Source organism: Euprymna scolopes, chromosome 6, assembly GCF_053919585.1.
Source record: "Euprymna scolopes isolate OS-2025 chromosome 6, ASM5391958v1, whole genome shotgun sequence".
NCBI lineage: Eukaryota > Metazoa > Mollusca > Cephalopoda > Sepiida > Sepiolidae > Euprymna > Euprymna scolopes.
In genome coordinates, this window is record NC_136487.1 from 91,776,744 (window position 1) to 91,804,728 (window position 27,985).

The 27,985-nt window shown below is 37.8% G+C and overlaps 1 protein-coding gene across 3 annotated transcripts in view; it reads right to left on the bottom strand.

The window, feature by feature from the left end:
- Positions 1-27,985, bottom strand: part of LOC145277784 (uncharacterized) — a 139,922-nt gene that overhangs the window by 50,109 nt on the left and 61,828 nt on the right. For all 3 annotated transcript variants that reach the window (XM_080129544.1, XM_080129543.1, XM_080129542.1), the window contains exons 4-5: positions 25,316-25,482; positions 2,687-2,733 (exon numbers count right to left, since the gene is read on the bottom strand). In XM_080129544.1, coding sequence (XP_079985670.1) covers positions 2,687-2,733; positions 25,316-25,482 — 214 coding nt within the window. The remainder of the gene's footprint in view (positions 1-2,686; positions 2,734-25,315; positions 25,483-27,985) is intronic.

Genomic DNA, 27,985 nt, shown 5'->3' on the forward strand with positions numbered 1-27,985 from the left:
TTCACATATTTTTACAACATTTAGAGAATTCATGGAGGATACTTCGCTTAGACTCAGTGCTTTTTGAATTCCTTTCCAGGTGGACAGTCTTGTATCAAATCGGAAATTTGGTGGCTCTTGAGAGATTAAATGGTTATTTATACCGAATTCTTGTTTTTTCTTTTAGAGTCACTTATAGAATTATTGAATCCTCATTTTAAAGCTTCCAATTACCCATTGCACTTATCATCTAGCAATTTTCTTCTGAAGTCAAAAAGGTTGATAAGAAAATTGGCTTACTTCTTTCATCTTTCTTTCTTTCTTTTACATCAATCAATTTGTTAGATGGATTTTAATTTACCTCTGAATATTTCAAGGGATTGATGTCCTATGGTTGTATAGTTGAAGAGTTTCTCAAAGGAACTTATTTCTTTTCTTAGCTGTTTAATATTATTTGTTCTATGGTTGGTGTCATTGGTGATTGTCATCATAAACTTTAATCCACATTTGAATTGAAATCACAGGCTTCCTTGTTGCTTGATTGTGATCATTTTATCTTCTTTCAGAACTGTGCCTCAAGTGGGTAGAACTGTAGCTTAGAGTAACTGAATTCTGTAATGTGAATCCTGGTCCTGCACCTCCTGTATCATCAGGGTTTGCATCTGCATATTACTCTTGGTTTCCTTCCTCATAGCATTTTATCTGACTTGGGTGGATTTTCAATCCTTTCTAATTTTTGTATGCCTTAACACATTTGCATTTATTGTTGATCAGGTAATTGTGTCCATTTCTGTTAAATTCATTCTACTGTGGTTCTCTACTGTCTTCTCTAGCAGGATCTTCTCCTCTGGGAGTATGCTGCATTTGTATACTTAGAGACATTTTTTTTATTCTCCTCATGGAGCATGAAAGATGGGGAGCTAACTCACCTTGGCTCTTTCCAGGATGACAATTATTTTTAATTGTCTCCAGGTTTGTTACCCGATCATCATCTGCTATCACTGATAATGCCAGAGTTAATAATCGTAAAATACATTTTCAGATGCATCAAGGTTGGTCTTCAGTGATGTGCTATCTTCACTGATTGCAGATTTTGCATCATATTGGCTGAAACAGCAACTCTGATCTGATTAGTCTAATACACATCTGGTCGTTACTGAAATTAGTTATCAGCCGCATGAGCAAGCATCAATTGTTCAGGATGGTACAATTAATAAGCAGATTTATGTGTTTTTTACAGTAGTTAATATTGTAGAAAACCAGAATGCGGCCTTATATTCCTTGATACATCTGGAGGTAATCTTTTTTATAGCTCACTCAATATTTAAATCATCATTATCTTAAAAAGATGTCAATCCGATTTGCCAAATAATTGTTTTTTGATCATATAGAATGAATGTACAATGGCACATAAAAACGCATTTGAGACATGATGTGATGGGTGGCATCACACTTTTATTATTAGATGATTTCTGGCATGAACTTACGCATATAATTCCTGCTGATGAGCTCAATGCTCGCATTAAATTGTCATATTTGTGGAAGTACATCAAGACTGTAACATTATCTACAAACATACACGTGCATCTCAATAGTGATCAAATTGCAGGTGATTTTGCTTCCTTACTTTTAAGATTAATTGATGGAAAGTTACTGCTCCAGGTATTGTATTAATTGTTTCATCACTCACAGAAATTAGTAGTAGATGGAGAGAACAATTCTAACTCCTAAAAATGATATGAAACATGTCATTAATCAACAACTGCTTCATGAAATTAAATCTGATAACTGAATGCGCATACTTTTCTTGTTACTGTTTTACATTAACATTGTGGGGTCTGCGTTCATATTGGACAATCATAAGCAGAAAATAATTCCACAGTTCAAGATTAGAATTTCTTGAGTAAATCTATTTTCCCAGGCAATGCCAATATACAGGTCGGCTAGTTGGAATATATAATAAACAATAGAAAACAGTTTCAGTATAGACTGAAAAATTAAGCATAGAAATTATTTTATGGTTGGATATATCTGTATTATCATTATCATATTCAGTTTAGCATGTTTTGCATGCTAGATTTTAGAAATTGATTTCCAAATTTACCTATGTCTGGCCAAGTCTTTTATTTATGACTTGTTTTCTCAAATCCTTTCTAATTATTGTAACATTACACACGTGTTAACATGCCCACACTCTGGACTCACACGTTGTATGCAGACAGTCACAAGGAAACTAAGACAAGAAAAAAAAAACGACTCCTTTTTTCAGTGGAAACAACAGATATTTATTTACAAGCACTTTCAAAATAACACGTTGTCTCTTGTTCAAAAGTGTTTTCATACTTAACATGCTTAACAAGACTGCTGTGTCAGAGACATGTGGTATTCTGTCTTTGTTTGATCATGTTTAGGACATGTCTTTTCCTGTTGCTCTCAGCCCACCAATCTAACACATCTATTTCTGTTCTTTATAATCATTTTCTTTCCTTATTCCTTGCTGTGGCGTCACCTCACACACAGCTTGGTCATTTGCATACAGCTGCTGCTGCTGTCATACACTTATCCGTGCTCTGTTACATTATTTCTCCCCATGGTTTCCTTGGCTTTTCTCTGCCTGATACTTTAACTGTTCTGCATCTACTAATCCAAGCACTCTCATTCTTTCTTTCAGTTTTAATAAAAAGGAAGTCTTTTTAAAAGAACATACCATCAGTATTTTTTTCACATCCAACTGATTCATTTACAAAATGATATCTGAAAAATAGATGAAAAAAAATGAATGTGCAGAAAATTAATATTTATATGTTTGTAAATTTTAGAAGCCAACACAATACATATATATTTTTTTAAATAAGAAAATATGAAAAAAATCTCAGTTGAAAGAGCACACCGATTTTTCTATGATGCCATGAAAAAGGAAGAAGACAAAAGGAAATAAAAATGTTATTATTCCTGAAGATGTCATATTGTTGAAATTAAATTTATTTATTTAAAAATTTTGAATTCTAAAACTTACAAATTTCAAATTACACAATGTTTTCATTTTTGCTACAACAGACGATTTATGATCCTGATCTATCTAACTATCTATCTATCTATCTATCTATCTAGTATTATGTGAAAAGAACTGTGTGTGTGTGTGTGTGTGTGTGTGTGTGTGTGTGTGTGTGTGTGTGTGTGTGTGTGTAAATGAATTATGTATCTGGCAGTGTTTTTATATAACTTTTGTATCAGACTGTCTTCAATAAGTATTGATAACACTGGGGAACACTATTTTTTTAAACTTTCTGTTGCATTTGATTTTTTAACTGATTCTGCAGGATTTATAGGCGTTGATTTCAAATCTGAAATTAGTTTTTCTCTATAAGCTCTAGTTTTCATGCAATTTGAGATAGATGAAATAGTCTAAATATGAACTTACGTAACCCAAATCTAAGCATTTTGAGATTATATACATAGATAGATTCTAATATTTTTATCTGCCTTCTTTTTTCCAGATCAAACATGGCTTCCTAATCGAGACATCACTGTAGAAACAAGCCTGATGCCTTCTGTTACATCTGTGGTTGCTACACACTCCATCATCAGAGACGTAACATATCCTTGTTTGTGAAGCGAGCCTACAAGGCTTATTTTGAAGTTCATCTTGGTGACCAAGACAAGCAATGGGCTCCTCATGTTGTGTGCCACAATTGTGAGGAAATGCTCTGAAGCTGGACCAAAGGAAAACGCAATGATTTGGCGAGAACCCACCAATCATGTAACTGATTGCTACTTCTGCATGGTAAACACAGCAGGTGTGGGCAAGAAAAACAGACATAAGATCCTATATACGAACATTTCCTCAGCTATTCGGCCTGCTCCGCACTCTGAAGAAGTTTCTGTTCCAGTTTTCAAAGGTTTGCCTTCATTAAACGATAAAGACATTGGACATGACACGGGCGAGGAAGACAGTTGTGACAATGAATTACCAGAAACTGAGTGGGAACAACCTGAGGAATGTTCTTCAGAGACTGAATCTCCCCCAGTCCCCAAGCCTCTTCACCAGACTGAACTGAATGATTTAGTTCGGGATTTAGGTCTTTCAAAGAAAGCAGCTGAGCTTTTGGCATCAAGATTACAAGGCAAAAATCTTGTTGATCACACTGTTAAAGTATCATATTACAGAAAGCGTGACCAGCTTTTTGTGACCTTCTTCTCAGAAGACAGACAGTTTGTTTACTACCATGATATCCCAAGTCTTCTCAAAGCACTGGGTGTTCCTCACTATGATCCAACTGAATGGCGGCTCTTTTTAGACAGTTCTAAGCGCAGTCTCAAGTGTGTTCTTTTGCATAATGGCAATGTTTACGGGGCAGTGCCTGTCGGTCATTCAGTTCATCTGCGGGAAGACTATGATGACATCAGAATGGCCATGGACTTCTTAAAATATTGTGACCACAACTGGATCATTTGTGTAGACTTGAAAATGGTAAACATCCTTCTTGGTCAATAGAAAGGTTTCACCAAGTTTCCATGTTACCTTTGCATGTGGGACAGTCGAGCACGAGACAGACACTGGGTCCAGAAGGACTGGCCTGTTCGTGAAACCATTGAAGCAGGCATGCCAAATATCACACATGACCCAATTGTTAACAGAGATAGGATCATCTTTCCTCCTCTGCACATCAAATTAAGTTTGATGAAACAATTTGTCAAGGCACTGGATACCGAAGGTGAATGTTTTCAACACATCATCACAGCTATACCAGGGTTGTCGTTTGAGAAGATCAAAGCTGGTGTGTTTGATGACCCACAGATTCGAACCCTCATTCGTGATGATCAGTTTGTTGCCAAGATGACCGCCTTGGAGAAGGCAGCATGGTTATCCTTTGTGGCAGTCGTTCAGAACTTCCTTGGAAACAACAAGGCAGAGAACTACAATGAACTTGTGAACAGAATGCTCCTCGCTTTTCGTGCTCTCAGGTGCAACATGAGCATCAAGCTTCATTTTTTGAACAGCCATCTTGACCAGTTCCCTGAAAACCTGGGGGCTGTGAGTGACGAACAAGGAGAGCGGTTCCACCAAGACCTAAAGATCATGGAAGAACGCTACCAAGGTCGCTGGGACAAAAGTATGATGGCCGACTACTGCTGGAGTATTAAACGAGATTGCCCAGATGAAGTGTACAAACGCAAAAGTTAAATATGCAAATTCCTGCCTGACTAAAATACTGTTCAGACAGAAAGTGATAAGCGTTATTAGATGTGATTGATTCTTATCTGAAGAACGTTGTGAATGACGCTTATCTCACCTTGCGATAAAGACTATTTTCTGAGAAACCTTTCCAGAAAAACATATGGCACTTCTAACAATGGTGTACTTTAATCTAAAATCACATTTCATTGTTCTGTTTCTTTTGCCTTGTTAAATATACTGTTTTGTGGCTGACATTGCAATATCCTATAATAATGCTTGTTTTTTTTCTTTTTTAATAAAAATCAAAGATTGCATAAAATCTGTAGCTTGCAGAATGAAACTAACTTCAGATTTGATCTCAGCACACTTAAATTGACTAAAAACAAGTCTTTCTTTAAATGCAACATATTGAGTGTTCCCTTGTGAATCAATAATCGAAAAAAATCCAATGAAAGAAGAAACAGGCGATTTTGACTAAAATTAACAAGTTATACAGCCCAATATCACAAGTACATTTGAGAAGAAAAGGAAGACTCTGCAGATTAAATCAATAGTAGGTTCTTTTATATGACAGGGTTGCATTCAAAATGAATGTTTCTGTCTAAAGCACTCTTGGACTATGATACTTGACCTTTTCATTTTAAACTTAAATTCAAGCCATTATCACTAGGCAAGGCATATAAAATCAACAATAGGTTCTTTTATATGACAGGGGTGCATTCGAGATGAATGATTTGGTTTAGAGCACAATTGAAGAATGATACTTGACTTTTGCATTTTAAACTTTAATTCAAACGATTATATATGAAAATAATTTTATAAAATCAACAATAGGTTCTCTACACTGCAATGTAAACTACAATGTATTTTTAACTAAGACACTATGGTGAGGCATGTGAAGCTTCCTTCTGGTGCACCTGGATGGATCCTCAACTAAAGCAGGCAATCAATTGATTTGATTAAAAAATGGTTCATTTCACCAATTTCGATGGCAATAAAAATATGGGAGTGTGAAACATTAAACACTGAGTAACATCATATCTCTATGCTAGTATTCTTATAATAATATATTCTGCTATGAATTGAACTCACACATATGACAATCATACAGTCATCGTTTAAGATCATCCGATAATGTAAATATCTTAGAGTTAAAAAAAAAAATCTATCTGAAAATAATCATTAAAGAAAATGTGTTCCTTTTTTGTGATGATAGAGAAAACACTTAGCTAATTCACCAGTGATGTTTTGCTTGTTGGCCGGCCATTTGCAAGAGGAAAAAAAAATGCATACTCAGAGTTGTAGGGCTTTGTAGATGTTAGTAAACACTGACTCATTTTAAAAGATGAGATACGACAACAGTGAGGTTGGTAGTAAAATTCTGGTAGATTTGAACCAACAAGAGAAAGAGAGAGTCTAACATCTGAGTTTAATAGAATCTGTCCTGGATATTATGCTAAACTGTCTTGTGATAAGGCCCTAACTTTGTGAGCGCTGAGAATCATCTCTTAGTACTCTCAAATTCTTCCCGATAGATTAAACACAAAAAGAATCTATACAACAGTAAGACATGAATATCAGAGATTTGGAAAGTATGAGTTCACCCCTTCATTGCTATTATTCACAGATTTTATACCCCAATATGTAAAACCAGTCAGGATTAGTAATGTTAATAAATTACTAGTAAAGATATTGTTATGGTGAAGATTATATACCCATTTCAGGAGTAAATAGATTTACCCAGAAATAATAAATACAGATATGACTAAACATTGTGATAGTTAGTGGTTGCAGTTATGGCTCCAGAATCAGAAAAGTATCTTCAGTAATATATTTTTGTTAATACATTTTTGTGACTTATGCCAGTGTTTGTTTTGATCATTACAAACTTGAAATGCCACTGGCATTGAAGATTTATTCGAGCATTACCCAAACCTATGTTGCACAACACAGGAAGCAGGGATTCGAACTCTACATCCTGCAAACCTGGAAACAGATTTATTTGATTCAACATATTTTTCTGAATGTATGTTACACAATTTGAAACAGAAAAGACTTTAATGGTATACTCTAACTATTTGTTAGCAAGAAATTAAACCCATATTCAACTTTAACAAGCAACACTTTCTAAAAAGAACAAAATAGTTTTAAAAAGTCAAGTTGTTCAGCGAAAGAAAAAGCAAGATAAACCAAGAGAAAAATATGGTGAAAATTGTGGGAATGCAGGCTTACCTCTTAAACGGCCTCAGCGTAATGATGCTGAAAAGAGTCCAAGATGGCACCTGCGGCCTTATATAACAATGCCGTTTCGCAGAATCTCGTGTGCTCTCACGCACATATGCAAATTTGGAGGACTCTGTCTTTTATAAAAACAGGCCACTGGAGCAGATGGGACAGAGGTGAAAACGAGTCTATGGAAAGTACCAACGGATGACACTGCTGCAGTGAGCTGAGGTTTTGTGTACTCTTTTTTTTCTTTGCAACAACAAGCTATCTCAGCGTACATTTTTTACCATCGATAGATTCGACCTGAAGCTGATATCAGAGTTAGACAGGTCCCTGGCTGATCCTTCGGTGGTTGAATAGCTAGAGAAGGCCAAGTGCATTTGCTGGTTGTGCAAAATTAAGGATCCAGCTATGGTCATCCCATTGAGGCTCACTAAGGGGGCATATGCCGTGTACCAGCAGCCTGGGGATGAGGCGACAATGGAGCAGATAAAACAAGCATTGTATGGAGCATTTGGTGCAGACCCTTTTGTTGCCTGGAGGCAATTCTCTGAACGTTGGCTTGAGTCAGAGGAGACTGTGGACGTCTACCTGGCCGACCTGAAAAAGCTTGCTGCCCTCTTCGGCGGTGCAAGTGACCAAATGCATTTTTTTGCCTGGGCTTCCAGATGATGCCAGTCAGCTGTTGCAGGCGTTGTCGAAGCTCAATGAGCTTGGGTTGGAGGAGTTGTTGGCTAGAGCCTGAAACATCCTAAAGGACAATGTGGAGCAGGTCCCAGCAGTGGTTGATGCACTGGAATCGTCCACGGTGCTACAAAAGTGGCAGCCCCAACCACTTCGCCAGTGACTGCAAAAGCGGTGCAAAGCTCACCCCGGACTATAGAGCACAGAAAAGAGGACATTGTCACCAATGCGACAAGCCAAGCCACGGAGCATGGAATTGTCCAGGAAACGGGTAAGGGGAGGAAGTCGCGGCACCAGCATCCATCCCAAAGCAATACTGAACAAGGCACTTCCTGTAGTGACAGTGCAAGTTGATGGGTGTAGGCGCTCAGCGTTGGTTGACACTGGATGCACCCAAACCCTCATACACAAGAAATGTTGCACCGCATGGACGAAACAGAAGATCCCAGTATTAACTGTTGGTGGAGGCTTGCTGGTGTGTTGTGGGGGTGAGCATTGTCCATATAAGTGTTGGCGATGGCCCCCCCCCCCGGTGGCTGTGAAGGCATTGGTCATCGACAGGGAGCTTCTTGGATACGACCTTCTCCTTGGAATGGACACTATTACACAGCTGGGTGGAATCACCATGAATGGTGCTGGTGATGTGAGGTTTTCCCAAATTTAGGAACAGGTCTGCACGGCAATCACTCTTGATGAACCCGACTTCCATGCAAAATATGACAAGGGCACAAACGCGTGGACCACGTCCTGGAAGTGGTCGAGTGACCAGCCACTAGTGTCGTTGCGGAATCCGCGTGGTTCTGGGGGCAGTACGAGGTTGAACTCCAGGTTTGGATGGATAATGGCTGGCTGGTTCCATACCCAGAGGATGAGCTCGGGCCACAAAGGGGGCTGATCCCCCTGATGGTCGTTAGGCAAGAGAATAAACAGAAGGTCTGACCCGTCATGGATTACTGGGAACTCAATGAACATGTCAACCCACACACAGTGGGGGCTGACGTCTGAGCACCTAAACTGAGGGAGTGGGAGCAGCAGGGGGCGTACATGGCAATCCTGGCCCTGCAAAGAGCCTACCTACCTACGCGTCAAGAAATCGCTGTGGCCGTTCCAGACAGTTGAGATCAAAGGGACTCACTATTATTTGACCAGGCTGGGGTTCAGCTTGAACATGGCCCCAAACATTATGACAGCGATTATGCAGGTGATCCGGCATTAGGATGAAGCCGTGCAACAACATTTTCGTGAACGAGAGCCTCATGTCTGCCCAGGCAGTGAAAGAACACTTTGCAAGTCAATCGATGCATACACAGCCGTCTTCTTGTGTATGCATTGATTGACCTGGAATCTCCTGGCACATAAAAGTATATATTGTAAATTTTCAATGCTTCCAGAATGCTTGCCCCGAAAGAGCTGTGGTTAATGTGAACGGCTATTAACAGTAGGATTAAGGTTTTGATCCCCAGCAATTCTTTTCCTTATTTTATTTATTTTTAAATTCATAGCTTCATAGTGCTATTATATAATAATTTTACAAAAAGAAAATATATTTATGAAAAAAAAATACTGAAAAATCTTTACACGTCATGGAACGAAAATATCATATTCCAAAAAACTCATGTAAATTGATTAAGTAGTTTTTTTTGTATATAGAAAATTTTCCTGAATTTAAAAGTAAATCGTGATTTGTCAGGAATAAATTCTTATTTCTTTTCAGGAAAAAAAATAATAATAAAATAAATAAATAAATTCCTATTTCAATCATATAAATTCTTTCAGTTTTGTATTACATAGTAACAGAAGTAAAAATGTTTTTATACTTTTTCATCTTGTGTGATACAAACAATTTTTTTTTTTTAAATGGTAATAAGCCATTCAAAATCGTGGATTGTAAACATTGAATATTGAAATTAATTCATTTATAAAACTATGTCTGTCTTTATTTTTTGCTTTCAAATTTTGCTTTTGGTTTCAATTTTGACTTATGGCATATGAGTCAATTTTTTTTTTTTTTTTCACTTTTGAAATCACAATTATTTATTGGGAACAATATCATATGAAATAATCAGGCCAAGCAGAGTATACGGACCTCGGGCCAGCTTCACTTAGAAAAAGACTGATTTCAGATAACACTGCAAGTAAAAAATAAATTAAAATACAGAATCATACTAAGATTATACCTCCACCTCCACCAGGTCTTTAAGTACCTGATATGGTCAAGATATGCTGATAGGTTTTCCTTTCTTTTCTACTACCACCAGAGAAGCACGAGAATTTTTTTATTCCATGACAAGATAAGCCATTTTCTATTTTATTTAATTGTTGAAACCCACTTGTTTCAAACATTTATGCATTGCAATTTTTATTTTATCTTGACTTAAATTCTAAATATTTTAATTGTATTCATTGTGTAGTTTTTAAATCTTTTCTTTGTTTTCTCCAAAAAATAGCCAGCCCTTTTGTTCTCTTGATGTCTTGAATGTCTATAATTAAAACCCGTTACCCATAAAAAACGGGAAACTCCAAAAACGCCGCCTTTCTTCTGCAGTACACATTATTCATAACTAGTTTAAACTTGATACTTAACCCTGTATTTGTATTTTAACAATGCATTAATATTGTATTTTTATTCATTTCCTAAATATTTCTCTCACAAAAAGTAAATGGCCTTTCTAGTATGCTACTTATGTCTATCTGATAGGTTTAAATAATTGTTGTAAAGTCGTTGCATAATGTGCATAAATTTAATCTCCCATCTTTATTTCCTGCTAAAATATATTAAATAAAATTAAAATATAAATGTCCAAAAATCTGCAAAGGCCCTGCTTAAGTACTGACCACAGGTTGAAAACAAATAGAAACCTAGCTGAACACAATGTGTAGTCGAAACTTCCATGAAAAGAAAGCTTCCTACTTACGTACTTGCTTACTAAGTATTGCAAAGTTATTGATTATTCACCTAAACTTACTTTCCTGCTCTTACTTACTGGTACTCCTTCACTCTTTTAAATATCATAAATTATCATTCCTTGACTAGGTGTATGTCTAAATATACAGCCTAAACTGGCCGTACGTATATGGTTACTTAAATATGATACTACAATAACTGGCACAGATTCTTTTCTAAGTGTCGAGTCAAAAGGGCCAGTTACTTTACCTCCGAGATGACTGCCTGTGTCTGTTCTGCATGATTAACAGTATTCCAAATCCTTGTTCTACTAAACCTTACCCAAATTCCCATATACTCTAATATATGTTAATACCATATTGGAAGTTATATCATCTTTCCTGTTCCAACTAGACAACTAACCAATTGCTCTTCTCCCTAAGCTGCTATAAAATCATATACTTTTCACTTGGGAGAGGGGTTTAGCATCCGGTCCTTACCTTTAGAAGGATGACCTTTTAAAAATCGATAACTACTAAACATCTATAGATTTATATTGGTAAGGCATGCATTAACTTAACTTATATTCTATAGCTTATCTATAGAATAGATACTTATTTTCCATAGTTTGTACTTAGATTTAAAATGATCTATATTAAGTAGCAACACTATATCCCTTAGACGGGTGAAAGTACTGGTGATTGTCTTTACATGAAAACTAACATATAAAACACATTTTGAATCATACCCTAACTCTTTACACTATAATTTTCCAATGTATTTATTAATCCACAAACCACGCTTAATAATTGCTGAACCCTAGTAGATACTAAGCTTAAATCTACACCCCATACTCATACATGTCAACTCAAAATGTGTAAATAATCCACATCTTCCAATCTTACACCTATTTTGAGGAGTGCAACTTCAAAACAAATACTGTGACATCACCGTCTCAGGGGGCAGCTGGGCTCCCCCAAAAGGGGGCGAAAACTTAAAATTCACTAGAGAAAATGGTAGATGTGGCCCTTAATTAAATATTGGTGTGCCTAAGCGACATCAAAAATCCCTGCTGAGAGAAAAGAATAATATAATATATGATTTCGTTTAATCCATTAACAAGCAATGTCATTTTAAGAGTTGAACAAAAACATTCTGTGAGCCTGTGCAAATAAGTGATGATTCATGGTTTGGAGAATGGATGTTTACACCTTGAGGACAGCTCACCTTGACCCGGGGATCACAGGCGTGACTCCAGAGGCATGAGAAACCACTTGCAAAACTTGCAGGTGCAACTCGTGTGGGAATCCCCACTTTTCCAAGGAGAACAATTTGAACATGCCGGAAGTTGACACTGTCGTGGTTGATTAGTTGGAGGGACCACCCCAGTTCACCCCACCTCGGCATACATAACTGAACGCACAGTTAAAAAACAGCAGACAGAGAGAGAGAGAGAGAGAGTTTTTCTGAGACTTGAGATCAATCGAGCTTGAAACAACTTGTGAAAAGAATTACCACTCCCTGCTCGCACAACGTCCCATTTTGCTGACACAGTGCTGCTACAAGAGAGAGAGAGAGAGAGAGAGAGAGAGAGAGAGAGAGAGAGAGAAAGAGAGAGAGAGAGAGAGAGAGAGAGAAAGAGAGAGAAAGCATAAAGATTAGGTGTCAGCTTAGAGAAGTCATGACTTGTACGGACTCATTACTATTATACTGTAAAGAACAATTGTACATATATTGTATATATATATATATATATATCTTTTTGAATTTAACCAGTAGACTAGAAAGAAACCGAGTTTGTTCTTTTTCTTGTGAATTGAATTGTCTTCCTGTCGGAGGGCGAATTGCGAGTTACTGTTTCTTTTCCTTAGCATATGACTGACTGGCGAGGCGATGGCATATCAACCCTGACGTGAGAAGAACTGACAAGCACCCAGCCATGAATTGAAGACTGACCAGTGTGACCAGCAGGGTTCTGCTACATGAAAAGGTCACATCTAGTCACTGTCGATCAAGATAGTGACTTGGATGAGATCAGAGATCACACTTTGGTGTCCGTAGCCCAAGGATAACAGACCCTATCCAGTATATAAATTCCATTGCGAATTTTGGTCATTTAAGTGACCTGAAAAAAGAGACTTAAAAAAAAATTTCTATAGCACAACGTAAAAACCCCCCAAAAACCTTTTTTTTTCCAAGATCACAAACTCTTTTAACCCTAAGAAACACTGAGAAGCCGAAGGTGTGGTCGTTCTGACCATGTGGCAAAACGCTGATTAGGTGCCAAAAGAAAATGGGATGATATGTTGCCCCATGATTCTCTGGATGGCAAGGTTTGAAAGAAAGTGTGGGAACATGATGAGAATTAGCAGCAAACCGGATGTTAACGCATCCACTATGAGAGACAAAATGAAAAATCGTCTTTTGCACATGGCTCCACACATCGCTTCCGCCTGGGAAGAAAAAAATAAGATAAATACAAAATAATTATCGACCAATGGCAGAGCTCTGCGCCTAAAATAAACACCTCAAATATCACAGTCACTGGGAACCGGTGTGCCACTATAAAATGAGGGATTTGACGGAACCAAAAAGGAGAGAGAGGAGATTCGCCCTGCTGCGTCAGTGAACACACGGACAGATTCTCCCACCCTACCTAAAGAGATAAAGAGAAGAGAACTCGCCCCGCTGCGCCAGTGAACGTATGGACGTATTCTGTCACCAAACCTGAAGAGACATAATGAAGAAGAAAAAGAAATAAGGCACCAGTGAACTGAAGCCGATTACGCACTCATGTTATGGGCCAAACACCTTCAATTCTAAACACTGCCTAATTCACACAAACCAAAGAAGAGAGGAGGAAAAAGAAGACGAAGACGTGGGGCTGCTAGCTGCTGATAAAAGAAGTCACCCACTTTCCAGTTACAAGCCAGGACACACATCACCGACAGCAGGATGACCGGCCGACCCCTACCACATCCATCGTCCAAAAGATAAGTTACGTTTACGAACCTTCATTCCTTGTCAATTCATACATACCTACAAACATTTTACGAACCTTCATTCCTTGTCAATTCATACATACCTACAAACATTTTACGAACATTCATTCCTTGTCAATTCATACATACCTACAAACATTTTACGAACATTCATTCCTTGTCAATTCATACATACCTACAAACATTTTACGAACATTCATTCCTTGTCAATTCATACATACCTACAAACATTTTACGAACATTCATTCCTTGTTAAATCGTACATACCTGCAAGCATTCTACGAACATTTCACCGTAATACAAATTGTCAAATATCTCTATCGGACAATCCATTCTTCGTTAAATCACATTCCATCCTACGAACACTTCGCTCCTTCTAATACAAACTGTTAGTAGTAAATAAAATCGGTTCTCAACCTTCAATATTCGTCTGTCTTATATATTTTTATGGAGTCAGAATCTACATACTTCCAACGTTGTTCATTTCATGTATTCTTTGTTGTGACCTCTATGGCATCCTTTCCTACCCCTAATTCTTTTATAACACTTGAGGCCATAGTACACCGGCTCCCAGTGACTGTGATATTTGAGGTGTTTATTTTAGGCGCGGAGCTCTGCCATTGGTCGATAATTATTTTGTGGTTATCTTATTTTTTTCTTCCCAGGTGGAAGCGATGCGTGGAGCCATGTGCAAAAGACGATTTTTCATTTTGTCTCTCATGGTGGATGTGTTAACATCCGATTCGCTGCTAATTCTCATCATGTTCCCACAAAAGAGATCGCCCTACCCCGGGAAAGGAACAGTACCACTGGGGGAGGGGGGATGAAAAAAAGGAGGCATAGTACATGAGCGATGTAAATCGTTGAACCTAATTGATAAATTAGACGAACGATAGACTGAGTAGGCGACATGGGCAATGTAAATCGTTGATTATTATTATACATTGGAAGGTTCTATCGTTGGAAAAGAATGAGTCTTGTCTGACTTGGAATTAAAAAAAAGTAGAAAAAGAAAAAGAAGAAAAGGAGATTCATAAGGAATAGTTTAAAGTCGTGATTAAAAAAAAAAAAAGTTTAATTAACTCCGAAGAGAGAAGAAATCCATGTGAAGTTTCTCATAAGAGGTAGAGATAATGCTTGGGTATGTTCCTGAATTTTTTTTTTGGGGGGGGGCAGAGAGAATAATAGTGGGAAAACTGTCCCGTTGTTTAAAATTTCGTATTGTTTAAAAAAAAAATTAATTTATTTTTAGATAAGTAGTTGGTACGCATAGATCGTGTAGGGGACTAGGATATATAAATACCCCAATCCCGTTACAAAAGAATAATGAAACGAATGGAATTCAAGGAAACAAAGACTCAATTGATGGATAAGATAAACGTCGTTTATTTGCTGTTGAAAGAATGAACGTTTTAGTTATAACATGTGTTCATGTCCGCGCGTGTGTAACCAATGTTCGTTGCACGACTGGTGTTGTAAAAAGAAAAGGAAATGTGCGTTCATCTCAAGTTCGGGTCACTATCGTTTGTTCACACGTGGGAAGAGAAATGAGTGTTGTAGTGAAAAATGGGAATGGTAGTCTAGCGTGTAGACAAAGAAGTGGGTAGATAGTTGACATCAGTTAGTAGTCAGCTACGCGAAGGTGTTCTCAGGGACCAGTAGTAGATAGAAAGAGAAAGAGTGGGAATGTGTACATACAGTCTGTTAGCTCGTGCCCCATATATAGTAGTAAGTGAGCGTGACGCGCGCGAGCGTGCGCCTCCCGAAAGGGAGGCGGCTGGTTAGCCCAACCTCTCTAGTTGAGAGTTGGTTCTAAAAGGGTTAGAAACAGCTTGTCTCTTTGTTTTATACTCGTTTCCGGTGGGCATTTGCGCATGTGTATAATTCCTTAGAAAGCGTAAGTGACGTTATCCATGTGTGCGTTCGTGTGCGCGTGTGTGAGTACATATGTGTGCATTAGCGCGTGTGTATATACACGTGAATGTGAGTGTATGAACGCAAACGTGAATAAATGTACATGTGTGACATGGGCGCATATGTTTGTGTGCGCGTATGTATGTGACAAGCAATATAGCTTGAAATATGAATGTGTGTTTTTGTGTGAGACTTGAAAAAGGCTCGTACAATCGTTTAGTGTAACGTTCGCACCTGGAGTAAAATAGACACTGTAATAATTTCTTTCAAAGATGCCAATGATTACGAGGCGTAAGAAATTAGGAATTGAATATGTAACAAGACTATTGGCTGTTAATTATCCCTTGAGAGAGAGAGAGAGGAACAGCATTTTTCGCACGATAAAATAGTTAAATTGTTCTGTGTTATTAAATTTTAATGAAGATTATTCCAATGAGTCCTTTTTTTCTGTGGGAGATAGTTTCCTGTACATTAAATTCTTATAGATTTGTAGGGACTGCCAAACGATTGTTTAGGGTTTAAATGCTTTTAAGGCACACCCTAAGAAAATAAATAATTCAATACAAGCTTCTGAAATGGCGTACTCAACAACTTCATAAAAGGTAACACAGCAAAGGTTTATTAAGGAGAATGTGATATGTTCCTTGTTAAAAGCTGGACTCCGGCTACCTGGTGCTATCGCGGTAGTTATTCCCAGTGGAATCATCGATACCGATAGAAATAACACCAGGTGGAGAGAGCGAAGAAAAAGGAGGTCCGTTCTGTTTGGTGTCTCTCTCTCAGTAAGGACGAGTTGTTTTGTTACTCTTCAAACCGGATGCTGGCGCCGATTTCCTTTGGGGATAGGAAGGATTAATGCGCTGTACCCCTGATTGGTCAGTATGTGGCCAAATAGCACAGGAGAGAGGCATTGATTCGAGGAAGAAAAAAGTTCCATTTGTTTCTGCTACAATTGTGAAGATTGGACCACATGTTTCCGTGACGTCAGATTTGTGTTAACTATACGAACTATGGAAAAGCAGAAGCGACTTAATGATTTTTTAAAACCTTTGTTTATCTTCTTCAAACTGCAATTAAAAATTAATCTTTGTTATAATTTTGTTAGGTTTTAAGATTTATACAGCTTAATGATTAATAATATTATAAACATTTGTATATTAAATCTGAAATACGGGTTTACTGAATGTTCTTTTGGTTACCTACGGGGTTCCATATTTTGTTCGGTAAAAAGAGACAAACAAAATATGGGGGGGGGGTCTACAAAATGCTGATATTTGTGCAATAATATTTTTAAATTGGTTTTAATCTGGCGAAAAAATAGCTGACAAGAGTCATGTTTATATTAAAACTTAATATTAAAAAAAAAATTTAAACACAATTAATTAAAAATCTATGTTGTAACAGAACATTTTGAAATAATGGAATTTTAATCGTTTTAATCTTTTAAAAATTAATTAATGTTTACGAAGTTTCTTTTTCTTGGCAATTCAACTGATTATAGTATATATTAATTCGAAAAAAAACGCTATTTAAAAAAAAAAACATAATAATATTAAGTTTACATAATTTTTTTAATTGCAACTTCAAGGTAATTTTTTTTTCAATATGTGTATTAATATTTTTTACTTATTTGAACTCTTATGTTTCATAATAAATAGAAATTTCGATAGATTTAAATATATTTTGCTCGAATTTCGAAAAAATAAATATGGTGGGGGGCACGCACTAAAAAAATATTTCCCATCGTATATTTTACAAAAACTGCATTTTATATGTAATCTCATTCTAAAATGGATAAGTATCGAAAATTTCACGAAAATCTGACTATTGGTTGATTTTTGCTAGATTTATTAAATATGGGTATTAGTCAGGTTCCTAATGTAATTTTGTGGGAACTTTTTGGAGATTTGCAAATCTATACATTTTTGGAAAGGTTTTGGTCTCAGAAATCAGAAAACCAATGTTTGCATTTGCCCAGATGCGTATATGGCGGCCATATTGGATTTACAAAATGGCCGCCATAAGATGTACGTTTTTGAATATCGCGGCTTCTAAATAAGCTGAAAAACTGATTTTAACTGCTAAACCTACAATTTCAGGGCCAGGGAAACCAATGGCGGTGGTTATAAAATTTTCCCAGATGTGTATATGGCAGCCATATTGGAATTTACAAAATGGCCGCTGTAAAATGTACGTTTTTTTAATATCTTCACCTCTAAATAAGTCGGCACACTGATTTTAACTGCTAAACCTACATTTTCAGGGTCATAGAATCCAATGGTGGTAGTTATAAAGCAACAACATCTTTAACATTAACCTTTAGATGCATAACTGGGTTCAAACTGATGTGGTGTTGTTTTATTGCAATATCTTTGTAATAAAAAATATGTATCATTTATAAATTCATATTTCAGCTGTTCCTAAAAAATCTTGCTTTTATATCACTAATTCAAATTGTTAATTTACCTCTGATACTTTGAGAACTTGTAGTTTTTGTATTGCTATTCTAACATTACTGTAATTCTCTCTTTGTTTGTAGGTGAGGCATGAGTGATGAGTCGCAAAGTAGAGAGGAAGCATGTCAAACCAAGGAGTCCATTAACTGGAAGCAGTGCATTCTCTGCCAGTCTGATGATAAAAAGAAAGTCTTGGTGCAACATCCTCAATTAGAGTCCTATGGGCTCATACTGCAAGTAATTCTACAGAGGGCTAGTTTGAATGATGGGGACTATATCCAAATCCAAAGGCGATTGCAGAACTGCACACCAGAAACATTGTGTGAAGAGAGGGCGGTCTGGCATCGCTCATGTCATTCGAGTGCAACTAACAAAGTTGAAATACAACGTGCAAGAGATCGCATCGCACACGCTTTAGCTACAGGACACTACACTGCCAAAAAGCCTGGGCAGAAAAGAGGAATTACAGAAGAGGCTGTTCCAGACACCTCTACATCTGGTTCTGCATTGCCATTCACACGATCACATACAAGTCCACTGGATAAGAAAGAGTGCTTCTTCTGCCAACAGGACAATGGCCAACAACTGTACCAGATCAGGACTGAGAATGCAGGTAAAACTCTCAAAGATGCTGTGGAAAGGTCCCATAATCCTGCACTGAAAACTAGGCTGAACACCTGCATATCACCAGGTGATGCACATGCAATTGATGCCCTATACCACAAAGCTTGCTGGACCCAAAATGTGTTCCATGCTCTTCGAGATACTAACACTAGAAAAACTGCTGAAGAACCCTTTCTACAAAAGGCGAGTCTGCTTGAGCTGATAAATCTTATTGATGTAGAAACAAAAAACAAAGCATACCTTGGGATGGATGATATTGAAACGACTTATGTTAATATGCTTGGTTCGGAAGTTTTTGAAGGTCATGTACCTGTATTCAGTAGAAAATGGCTGAAAGAAAGGATCCTTACTTATTTGCCACACCTGAAGTCTGTTCGACCAAACATAAGGAAGCCAACTGTCCTCTACTCCCCAGATGCATGTGAAGAGGACATGGTTAATACCTCAATGACAACTGGTAAGGAGGAGAACAGCATGAAGACAATCTACAAAGCAGCACAGGTGATAAGGAAAAGCATTGTAACCTTCAAAGAGCCCAAGGAAAGAAATGTCATACAGGTATCTAGTGACAATAATGATGTTCCAGCTGAATTATACACCTTAATCCATTGGATAATGGTTGGGCCTGCTGAAAAGCTGGAAACTGTAAAGAGAACTAAAGATGTTGACCGAGCAACACTGACGGTGAGCCAGAATATCATGTATGGGTTCAAATCCAGTAAACAGGTAAGGTACAAGCCAAGCAATGAATCAGCATTTAAGTCACCCCGTTCACGAGGGAATTCTCAGGTTCTGGGACTGGCACTGACTGTTCACCATGACACACGCAACAAGAAGCTGTTGAATCTTCTCAATGCTCATGGCTACGCTATTTCACATCGCCGTGTCCTTCTCATGGAAACTGCTCTGGCAAATGCTGTTGTAGAAAACACCAGAGCATACCAAGGCCTCTATGTACCACCATTCCTGAAGAAGGGGACCTTTGTGTTTTTCGCCGTAGATAAAACAGATTTTGCAGAGGATACTCCTGATGGGAAGGGAACCACCCACGGAACCATCACAGCAGTGTACCAGAAAGTTGACCCTTCTAAAGAACCTGTTGCAGAACCTTTGATTATAGGTGATGCAAAGAGTATACCAGTCACACCCTATCATGTAGACATGCTTCACTGTAATAAGCCCAAACCACAGGCTACCAAGAGGTCAGAACAGTTTTCCATTGGCCAGGGGATCTCAGAATCCTATCAGCTGACACAGCTTGGATGGGTTGTTGCATCTGCTTTATCCAAAATGAAACCTCGAGAAACCTCCAGCAAGATTCCAGGCTGGGCAGGATACAACTCACTGCTGTCTGAAAGCCTTCCCTTGACACAGGTTGGAGCCTTGCCACTACTCCCTGAGGTGGCACACGAGTGGTCAACTCTACTAACTGTGATCGTACAAGCAAATAAGCTGAGAAAGTTGGCAGTTGGAGAAGATCACCCCACAGTCATTACCTTTGACATGGCTCTTTATGAGAAGGTGGTGCAGCTCCTAGATGCCAGACCTGACTTGAAACAAATGGTTGTTCCCAGACTGGGTGAACTGCATGTCATAATGGCTGCCCTCAGAGCGCTTGGTGCCTCCATGGAGAACTCAGGCATAGATGATGCCTGGGTGGAAGCAGGTGTGTATGGTCCTGCCACGACAAGGCAAATCCTGAAATGCACACACTACAAGCGAGCTCTCCATGCCCATATCTACTCATACATAGCACTCTATGAAATGGCTCTGGAGGTGTTCTTCAAGGACAACCCACAATTGAAAGATGTGTGCCTGACGGCAGCAGAAGGAGTAGAAGCTGCCTGCTCTGAGGATAAAGACACGAAGGCTGAATCCGTGAAGCAAGCAAACAGCACACTTCAGGAAGCCTTGACCACTGCTGAGGTCATCACAGCATTTAAAAAATGGAAGGAACAGAAATCCCAGAATGCAATGTTCAAGGCCATGATGAGGTACCTAGATTGGGTGGAAGCAATTCTGTTCTTTGTAGCAGCAACTCGAAATGCTGACCTGGAACTCCATCTGCAAGCTGGAGAAGCACTTAGCAAACTGTTCTTTGCCATGGACCGCATCAAGTATAAGCGACTCTGGCCAAGATACATTGCAGATATGCATGACTTGAGAAGCAATCACCCTCATACATGGGAGGAATTACGAGCAGGCAATAAATCAGTCACGGAAAGTGTCATTCCCTTCGTGTCTGTTGGGGCAGACCATGCATGTGAACACCTGAACAAACTGATGAAGACTAGCTCTGGCATAATAGGCATCTCCAACAATGCCAATGCCAGACAGAGATTTTTTCTGGCCACACCAGAACTTTCACGTCTGTCAAAAGAGTTCAAGAGTCAGTTTGGCATGGAAGCTGACAGAATCACAGAGCATCATGAGCTTGGACCAAGTGCAGTCAAGAGGGCACATGGTACAGTCGACAAGATCAAGGAAGCCTTGCTCAGCCATGGAAACCCCTTTACCACTAAAGTGGAAAAGCTGTACAATGTGATCACTAATGCCTACATCCCAGATGAGTATGTACCACATATCTTGAATAATGATGTCACTGGACAGAAGTTGTATAAGGATTACGTGTCAGAACGGATCAATGGAGATGTCAGCCTCTGGGCCCCTGTGAAGAAAGAAAACAACAAAATGTTCCTTTCTGGGAACAAGAAGATTACAGCGAAACTCAGAGACAATACTGTGGATCTGAAGGAGACCAAGGACCTGTTTGCAAAGCTGATGGTACTTGCCAGGTCAAGCCGAGACATCAACCAGAAAGAGGCCATAGGAAACCATGAATTCACTCTGACACCAAGAGCACTGTTTGCCCCTGATGGAACAATGCTGCCATGCTACAACAAGTCCAAGTTAATCCATCTACTTGAGAAGCTGACAAGAGAAGACATGCCCCATGAAGACCAGTCACCTCAAGCTGGAAATTCTACCCACCAAGATGCAACGTATACAGGATTTACAGAGCCCACGTCTACTGATCAGCCAAGTCGGAAGATAGCACTGGTGGATGGCATGGTGCTTGTGCAGAAGCTGAGCAAGAAACCAGCGACTCTAGTGACACTCAAGGATCTGAGTAGCTGCTTCAATGACAGACTGATGCAACTAACACGAGATTATGATGAAATCATCCTCGTTTTTGACACATACCGAGCAGATTCTCTGAAAAGTGCAACCAGAGAAAAACGAAGACAAGGAAAAGCTTCTGTTCAGTATCAAGTCAGAGATGACACTAACATCAAACACATCCCAATGAGGAGGTTCCTCTCCCATGACAAGACGAAGGCTGATCTGACTGACTATCTTGCTGCCCAAATTCTAGAGTATAACAAGGGATCATCCAAGCTGATCATCATATCTGCTTTTGGATACACTAAGAGCAACAGAGACCTGGTCTTTGAAGTAAATAACCATGAGGAAGCAGACACGCTGCTTATCCACCAGGCTGTGCTGGCTTCACAGCGAAACCCACCTGATGCACAGTTAGTATTTTTCTCTCCAGATACGGACGTTTTAGTGCTAGTCACAGCAAACTATGACCTATTGCTGAAAAACACGTCCATTTCTATGTCCTCTTGTGTTATACAAATTGAACCACTGTGGCGAGCTCGAGGTAAAGAAAGAGCAAAGGCTTTGCCAGCCTTCCATGCGTTCACTGGGACCGACAACACAGGGAGGTTCTCTCGTATATGCAAGACAACCTGGCTACAGATCTACCTCAAAGCAGACTCAGATGTTGTCAATGCTCTGCAAATGCTTATGGATGAAGCAGAAGTGACAGATGGAATGCTGTCAAAACTGGAATCCTTTGTATGTGCAGCTTACGCGCCAAAAGGGATCAACATAAAAACAATCCCTGAACTGCGATGGCATCTGTTCTGCAAGCATAGGGCAGAAAGTGACAGGCTCCCTCCAACACCTGGAGCTCTAAAGCAGCATATTTTAAGAGTCCATGTCCAAGCAAGGGTATGGGCACAAGCAACCATTGCTCTGCAGATTTCACAACTGGATCCCCTGGAAAATGGGTACTTCAAAGATTTGGATGGCACCCTAAAACCAACGACCACAGAGGTCCTCCCAGCCCCTAAGGCCATTCTTGAGATGATCACATGCAAATGTATATTTGACTGTTCTTCTGGCAGATGCTCCTGCAGGTCTAAAGATTTAGCTTGTACTGATATGTGTCGGTGCAGCAGCCAGTGCGAAAACGATGAAGATTCCCAAGCTGTGATGTATGAAAGTGATGTTGATGATGATGTTGATGATGATTATTATACATAGACTATGATCAAACATCTAATTATGTTTAAGATGGTTGCACAAACATTCAAAGTTTACAGTTAAAAGGCATTTCAAGAAAAATAATTTTCTGACTAACTGCCAGGGTTGTTAAGTTTTTTACTCATATGTTGGATTATGTGTTTCAAAAGGGGGGTGGGGTACAAAAGATAAAATGATAATGTGGACCATTGACTTCCTTGACACTGAAAATGTAGGTTTAGCAGTTAAAATCATTGTTCCAACTTATTTAGAGGCCGCAGTATTACAAAACATACATTTGACGGCAGCCATTTTGTAAAATTCCAATATGGCTGCCATATATACATATGGGAAAATTTTATAACTACCACCAGTGACTTCCTGGACCCTGAAAATGTAGGTTTAGCAGTTAAAATCAGTGTTCCAGCATATTTAGAAGCCAAGATATTACAAAACGTACATTTTACGGCGGCCATTTTGTAAATCCAATATGGCCGCCATATAGGCATCTGGGCAAATGCAAACATTGGTTTTCTGATTCCTTAGACAATAACCTTTCCAACAATGTATAGATTTGCAAATCTCCAAAAAGTTCCCACAAACGTTAAAATTGTGCCATTAGGACCTGACTATATGTTTTCACATTCGGAATGTCTACTACATGGGAACGTTATTTTAAAGCGCCAATTATGTAAACACGATTTTCGTCTCGCAATTTCATTATTTTCATTCGATGAAAAAATTTTTTTAAATTATTACTGGTTTATTTTGCCCTTCTTATTTTAAATGGTACAAAAGTTATACTGATAATATTAATTTATAATAAAGTTACATCGTGTTACATATAGGGTGGGGTAATTCTGTGGTGACTTTTGGCAGTCCCTATAGATTTGTGTTTTCTTTTAAAAAAAAAAAAACCTGCCTTAGTCTGGTAGAATTTCTTTTTCATTGTGATTTTAGCGAAAATGGATAACATGAAGCAAGATTGCATGTGTTGAAATAGAAAATCGCTTCTCCTTTTTTTGTCCCTAAGTCCTCATTTCCAATGAGTGATGTTTCTGACAAAGGGTGAAGAAAAAGCTGCTTCCCAGGTCGGTAGTACTTCGTGAACAGTAGTCTGAGATGTCAGAAATTTTCTGTCTCTATGTCTATCCTTGCGGCTATGTCACTGGTAAGGGTGCTGGAGGTAAACGTTTTCATCTGGGCTGACGTTAACCGCCTGATAGTCAGGGACCCGAACCTTAGATTAACCACTAAGGAGGCTGTCCTATCAGCAGGTGCAAAGTACTGGGGCTGCTGTATTGTCATTTGGTGAATGGACTCTGGACTATGTTTCTGGTGGGGCCTCTCGATGCCATACTAGTGGGTAATTGTTACGGCTTTACCTTATCATGTGCTACAAAAAAAAAAAAAAAAAATTTTCCCGTCTTTTCTCTCTTACTTTCCCTCTCTGTCCTACTATAACCAATATGCCGACCTGTTTCACAAATCCCAAAATCCTCAACATGAAATATCTCAACAAAAAAAAACATGAATAAACCCAGAGCCCCATCCTCCAACGTAGACCCCTACTACCATGTCTCCTCCAACATCAGGGGTCTACGTTCCAACCTTCCAGATGGTGGAAACCCAATTACAGGAGACGAAACCGGACATATTATTTCTAAGCGAAACTGGAATAGGGCTGACCACTTCCTTAGATGAGTTCATAATTAAAAGATACTCTAACTTAACATCTAAATCTGACCCCCAAGATCGTTCTGGGCATGGAATATGTGCCTACATTAAAGATGGCTGGTGGTATCGAATATGGGTAGTTGTATGTGCTGCACACTACTAGTACTCCTGCTGATTCTATGGTATTATTACAATGCTGCTCCCCTGAGAGTGTTATCTCATATTGTAATATAGTACTGGAAGAGTCCATGATGCAAGTAAGTTCTGATCTCACAACAATTTTTTTTAAGTAAGAAAACCAACTGCAATATTCTGGATGAATTATCTTTCTATCAAATACTTCTAACAAGAAAAGAAAACAAATACATTTACTTACCCAGGGAAGCACATTCCACACAATCCTTTTTCTTCAGATGAACAGTTTTTCAGGATGCTTTGATTTTGGCAATTATCACATGGTTTGCAAGGAGACAAACATTCCACATCTTGATAAAAGCCTTGAGAGCATCTATAACAGGAGTAACATCCCGACGGCTCAACGATCTAGTAAAAGAAACAAAATGCAAACGAGTAAGAAATATATATTGTTAATTGGATGATCAAACTTTTTTTGTTTGGAAAATCAATGGATTATGTCCTAATATGTAAAGAAGTTTCTTTCTGTGGAAGTAGCTTTTGTAATAGCCATGCATTACTAATTAATTTTCATTGGCGTCCATTTCTATCTTTGTATGATCCTTGATTTGTGGTGGTTGTATTTATTTACCTGTATGTGTTCTGTTATATTATGTTATCTATCTATCTATCTATATATATATATATATATATATATATATATATATATATATTAAAAAAGGCAAAATGTGTGTGTGTGTGTGTGTGTGTGTGTGTGTTTGTATGTCTTGCAAAAAATTCCCATACACGCGGCAGATCCTTATGAGACTAGTATTGTTTTCAAACTCGATCCTTCAGATGACAAATATCGAAAAATTGCCTACTCCTTTTTTTTTTTCTTCTTATGTCGAGGCTTACATAATGAGAATTATTTTCCTTTTAAAACAAAAACTGAATAATTTTACCTTTCGCTTAAACTGTTTTTTTTTTCACACCTCTCTTCACTCAGGCAGCGCCCATTTTTTTTTCTGGTTGCATCAACTCCTTTTTTTATGGTTGTATTGACACCACCTTTCCACACCCGGGCAATGCCGGGTACCCACGCTAGTTTGAAATAAGACCAACTTTCTCAGAATTCTGATCAGTATTTGTTTGAATGACCTATAACTCTGAAACCCAACGTTTATAGACCTATATACACATATCAAACATAATCCCAAGTTATGATATCAATTTTATAAACACCTATATAATCAAAAGAGCACATGAAATTTCATGGCTAATTAATAAAAATAGACTTTAATTCTATTACATACATGTAAATATAACTTTGATCAGTTTTCTAAATTTATATTTAAATACACTGAATGCATCAAATAATATATATTTTTTAAATGCTACTGAATTACCACTTATGCCAAAAGCCATGCAAGGAGAAGACCTATTGAAATTGTCAATTCAATACTGAAGTATGCCATGAGAGGGTTGAAAACAATGGCTGAAAATGACAAAAATTGATTATTTTATTCAACAAATATTTATTAATATTGAACTTGAAGCAACCATGTTGTAATCTGTAGGTAAGCAGTGCCACAAGAATGTGTTCCACAGATAGAAGTTTCTTGGAAAGAGATTATGTCCATGGAAATTCTGCTTGGCTTTAGATACATGGAGAAAGAAAGAAACGTTTTTGCAATGAAGGTAGCAAGTCGAATTTTTGCTGAGAATGCTTTGCAGGGAAGAGCCTGAGATAGGAGCTCAGTCGAGCAATAACGATAGAGTAGAAAAGAGACTAGTAATGTCTCTTCTACGAGAAATGGATGGTAAAGTACAAAGGGGATCATCCGCAATTGGATTTCAGAGTCGATTTTGTTCTCTGTCAAGGTAAGAAAAACTTCTCTGTATGGCACTTCGCTATGTGGCAGTATAACTCTATCTTAGGATTATCTGACAAGTACAGGATAACATCAGCAGTCAAGTATTTTCGGTAACAGTAAAATGAACAAACCATTTTTAAAACGACCTTAGATACAAATACTGACCATTGATTAGGGAAAATTAAATAAGAAAACTGATTTTATTTTTACTAAACTAATATTTTTTATGTAAGTAAGTAAAATTTTTACTAAACTAATATTTTTTATGTAAGTAAGTAAAATTTTTACTAAACTAATATTTTTTATGTAAGTAAGTAAAATGTTTACTGAGCTAATATTTTTATATCAGTAAGTAAAATTTAGTTCTAGCACCATAAATTTACAAATACCATAATTTAATTAGAGAACAATCCAGCAAAGATTAAAGATAAATATTCTGATTAAAGTTTAAAGAAAAAGTGAAGGTAGAACAAAATTAAAAAATGAAAGTATATACATTCAGTAGAAAAACTAATAGTAGGACAGTGTGAAGAGGGAGAAATGGAATACGCAGTAAAGAGAGATGAATGGAAAGGCAAATAGAATCAGAAAAAGAGAGTACATCTGTTATACTTATTAAATTTATATAGTGTGTGTGTGTGTGTGTATATATATATATATATATATATATATATATATATATATATATATATATATATATATATATATATATATTAGTGACCTGGCAAGGCCATAAAGGAAACAACCGAAGCAACAAAACTAAAACTGCCTGCCAGGACACTATATATACAAATGTAGGAAATTTTGGGCATATTTTATAGGTTTTTAAATATAGTTTCTTTTTTATTAATTGTCATAAAATTTAACCATAGAATGACATTATAATCTTCAAAAAACCTGCAAATTTTCATGAAGCTTTGTCCCATAGAACCAAATATATGAGCATTTCAATATTCAATTTGGCTACGAGTATGGATATATCCATATATAGATATACCACCTTTTTCGGCAATTTTATAAATTGCAAATCTCAGCGACTATTGATCAGAATTTAA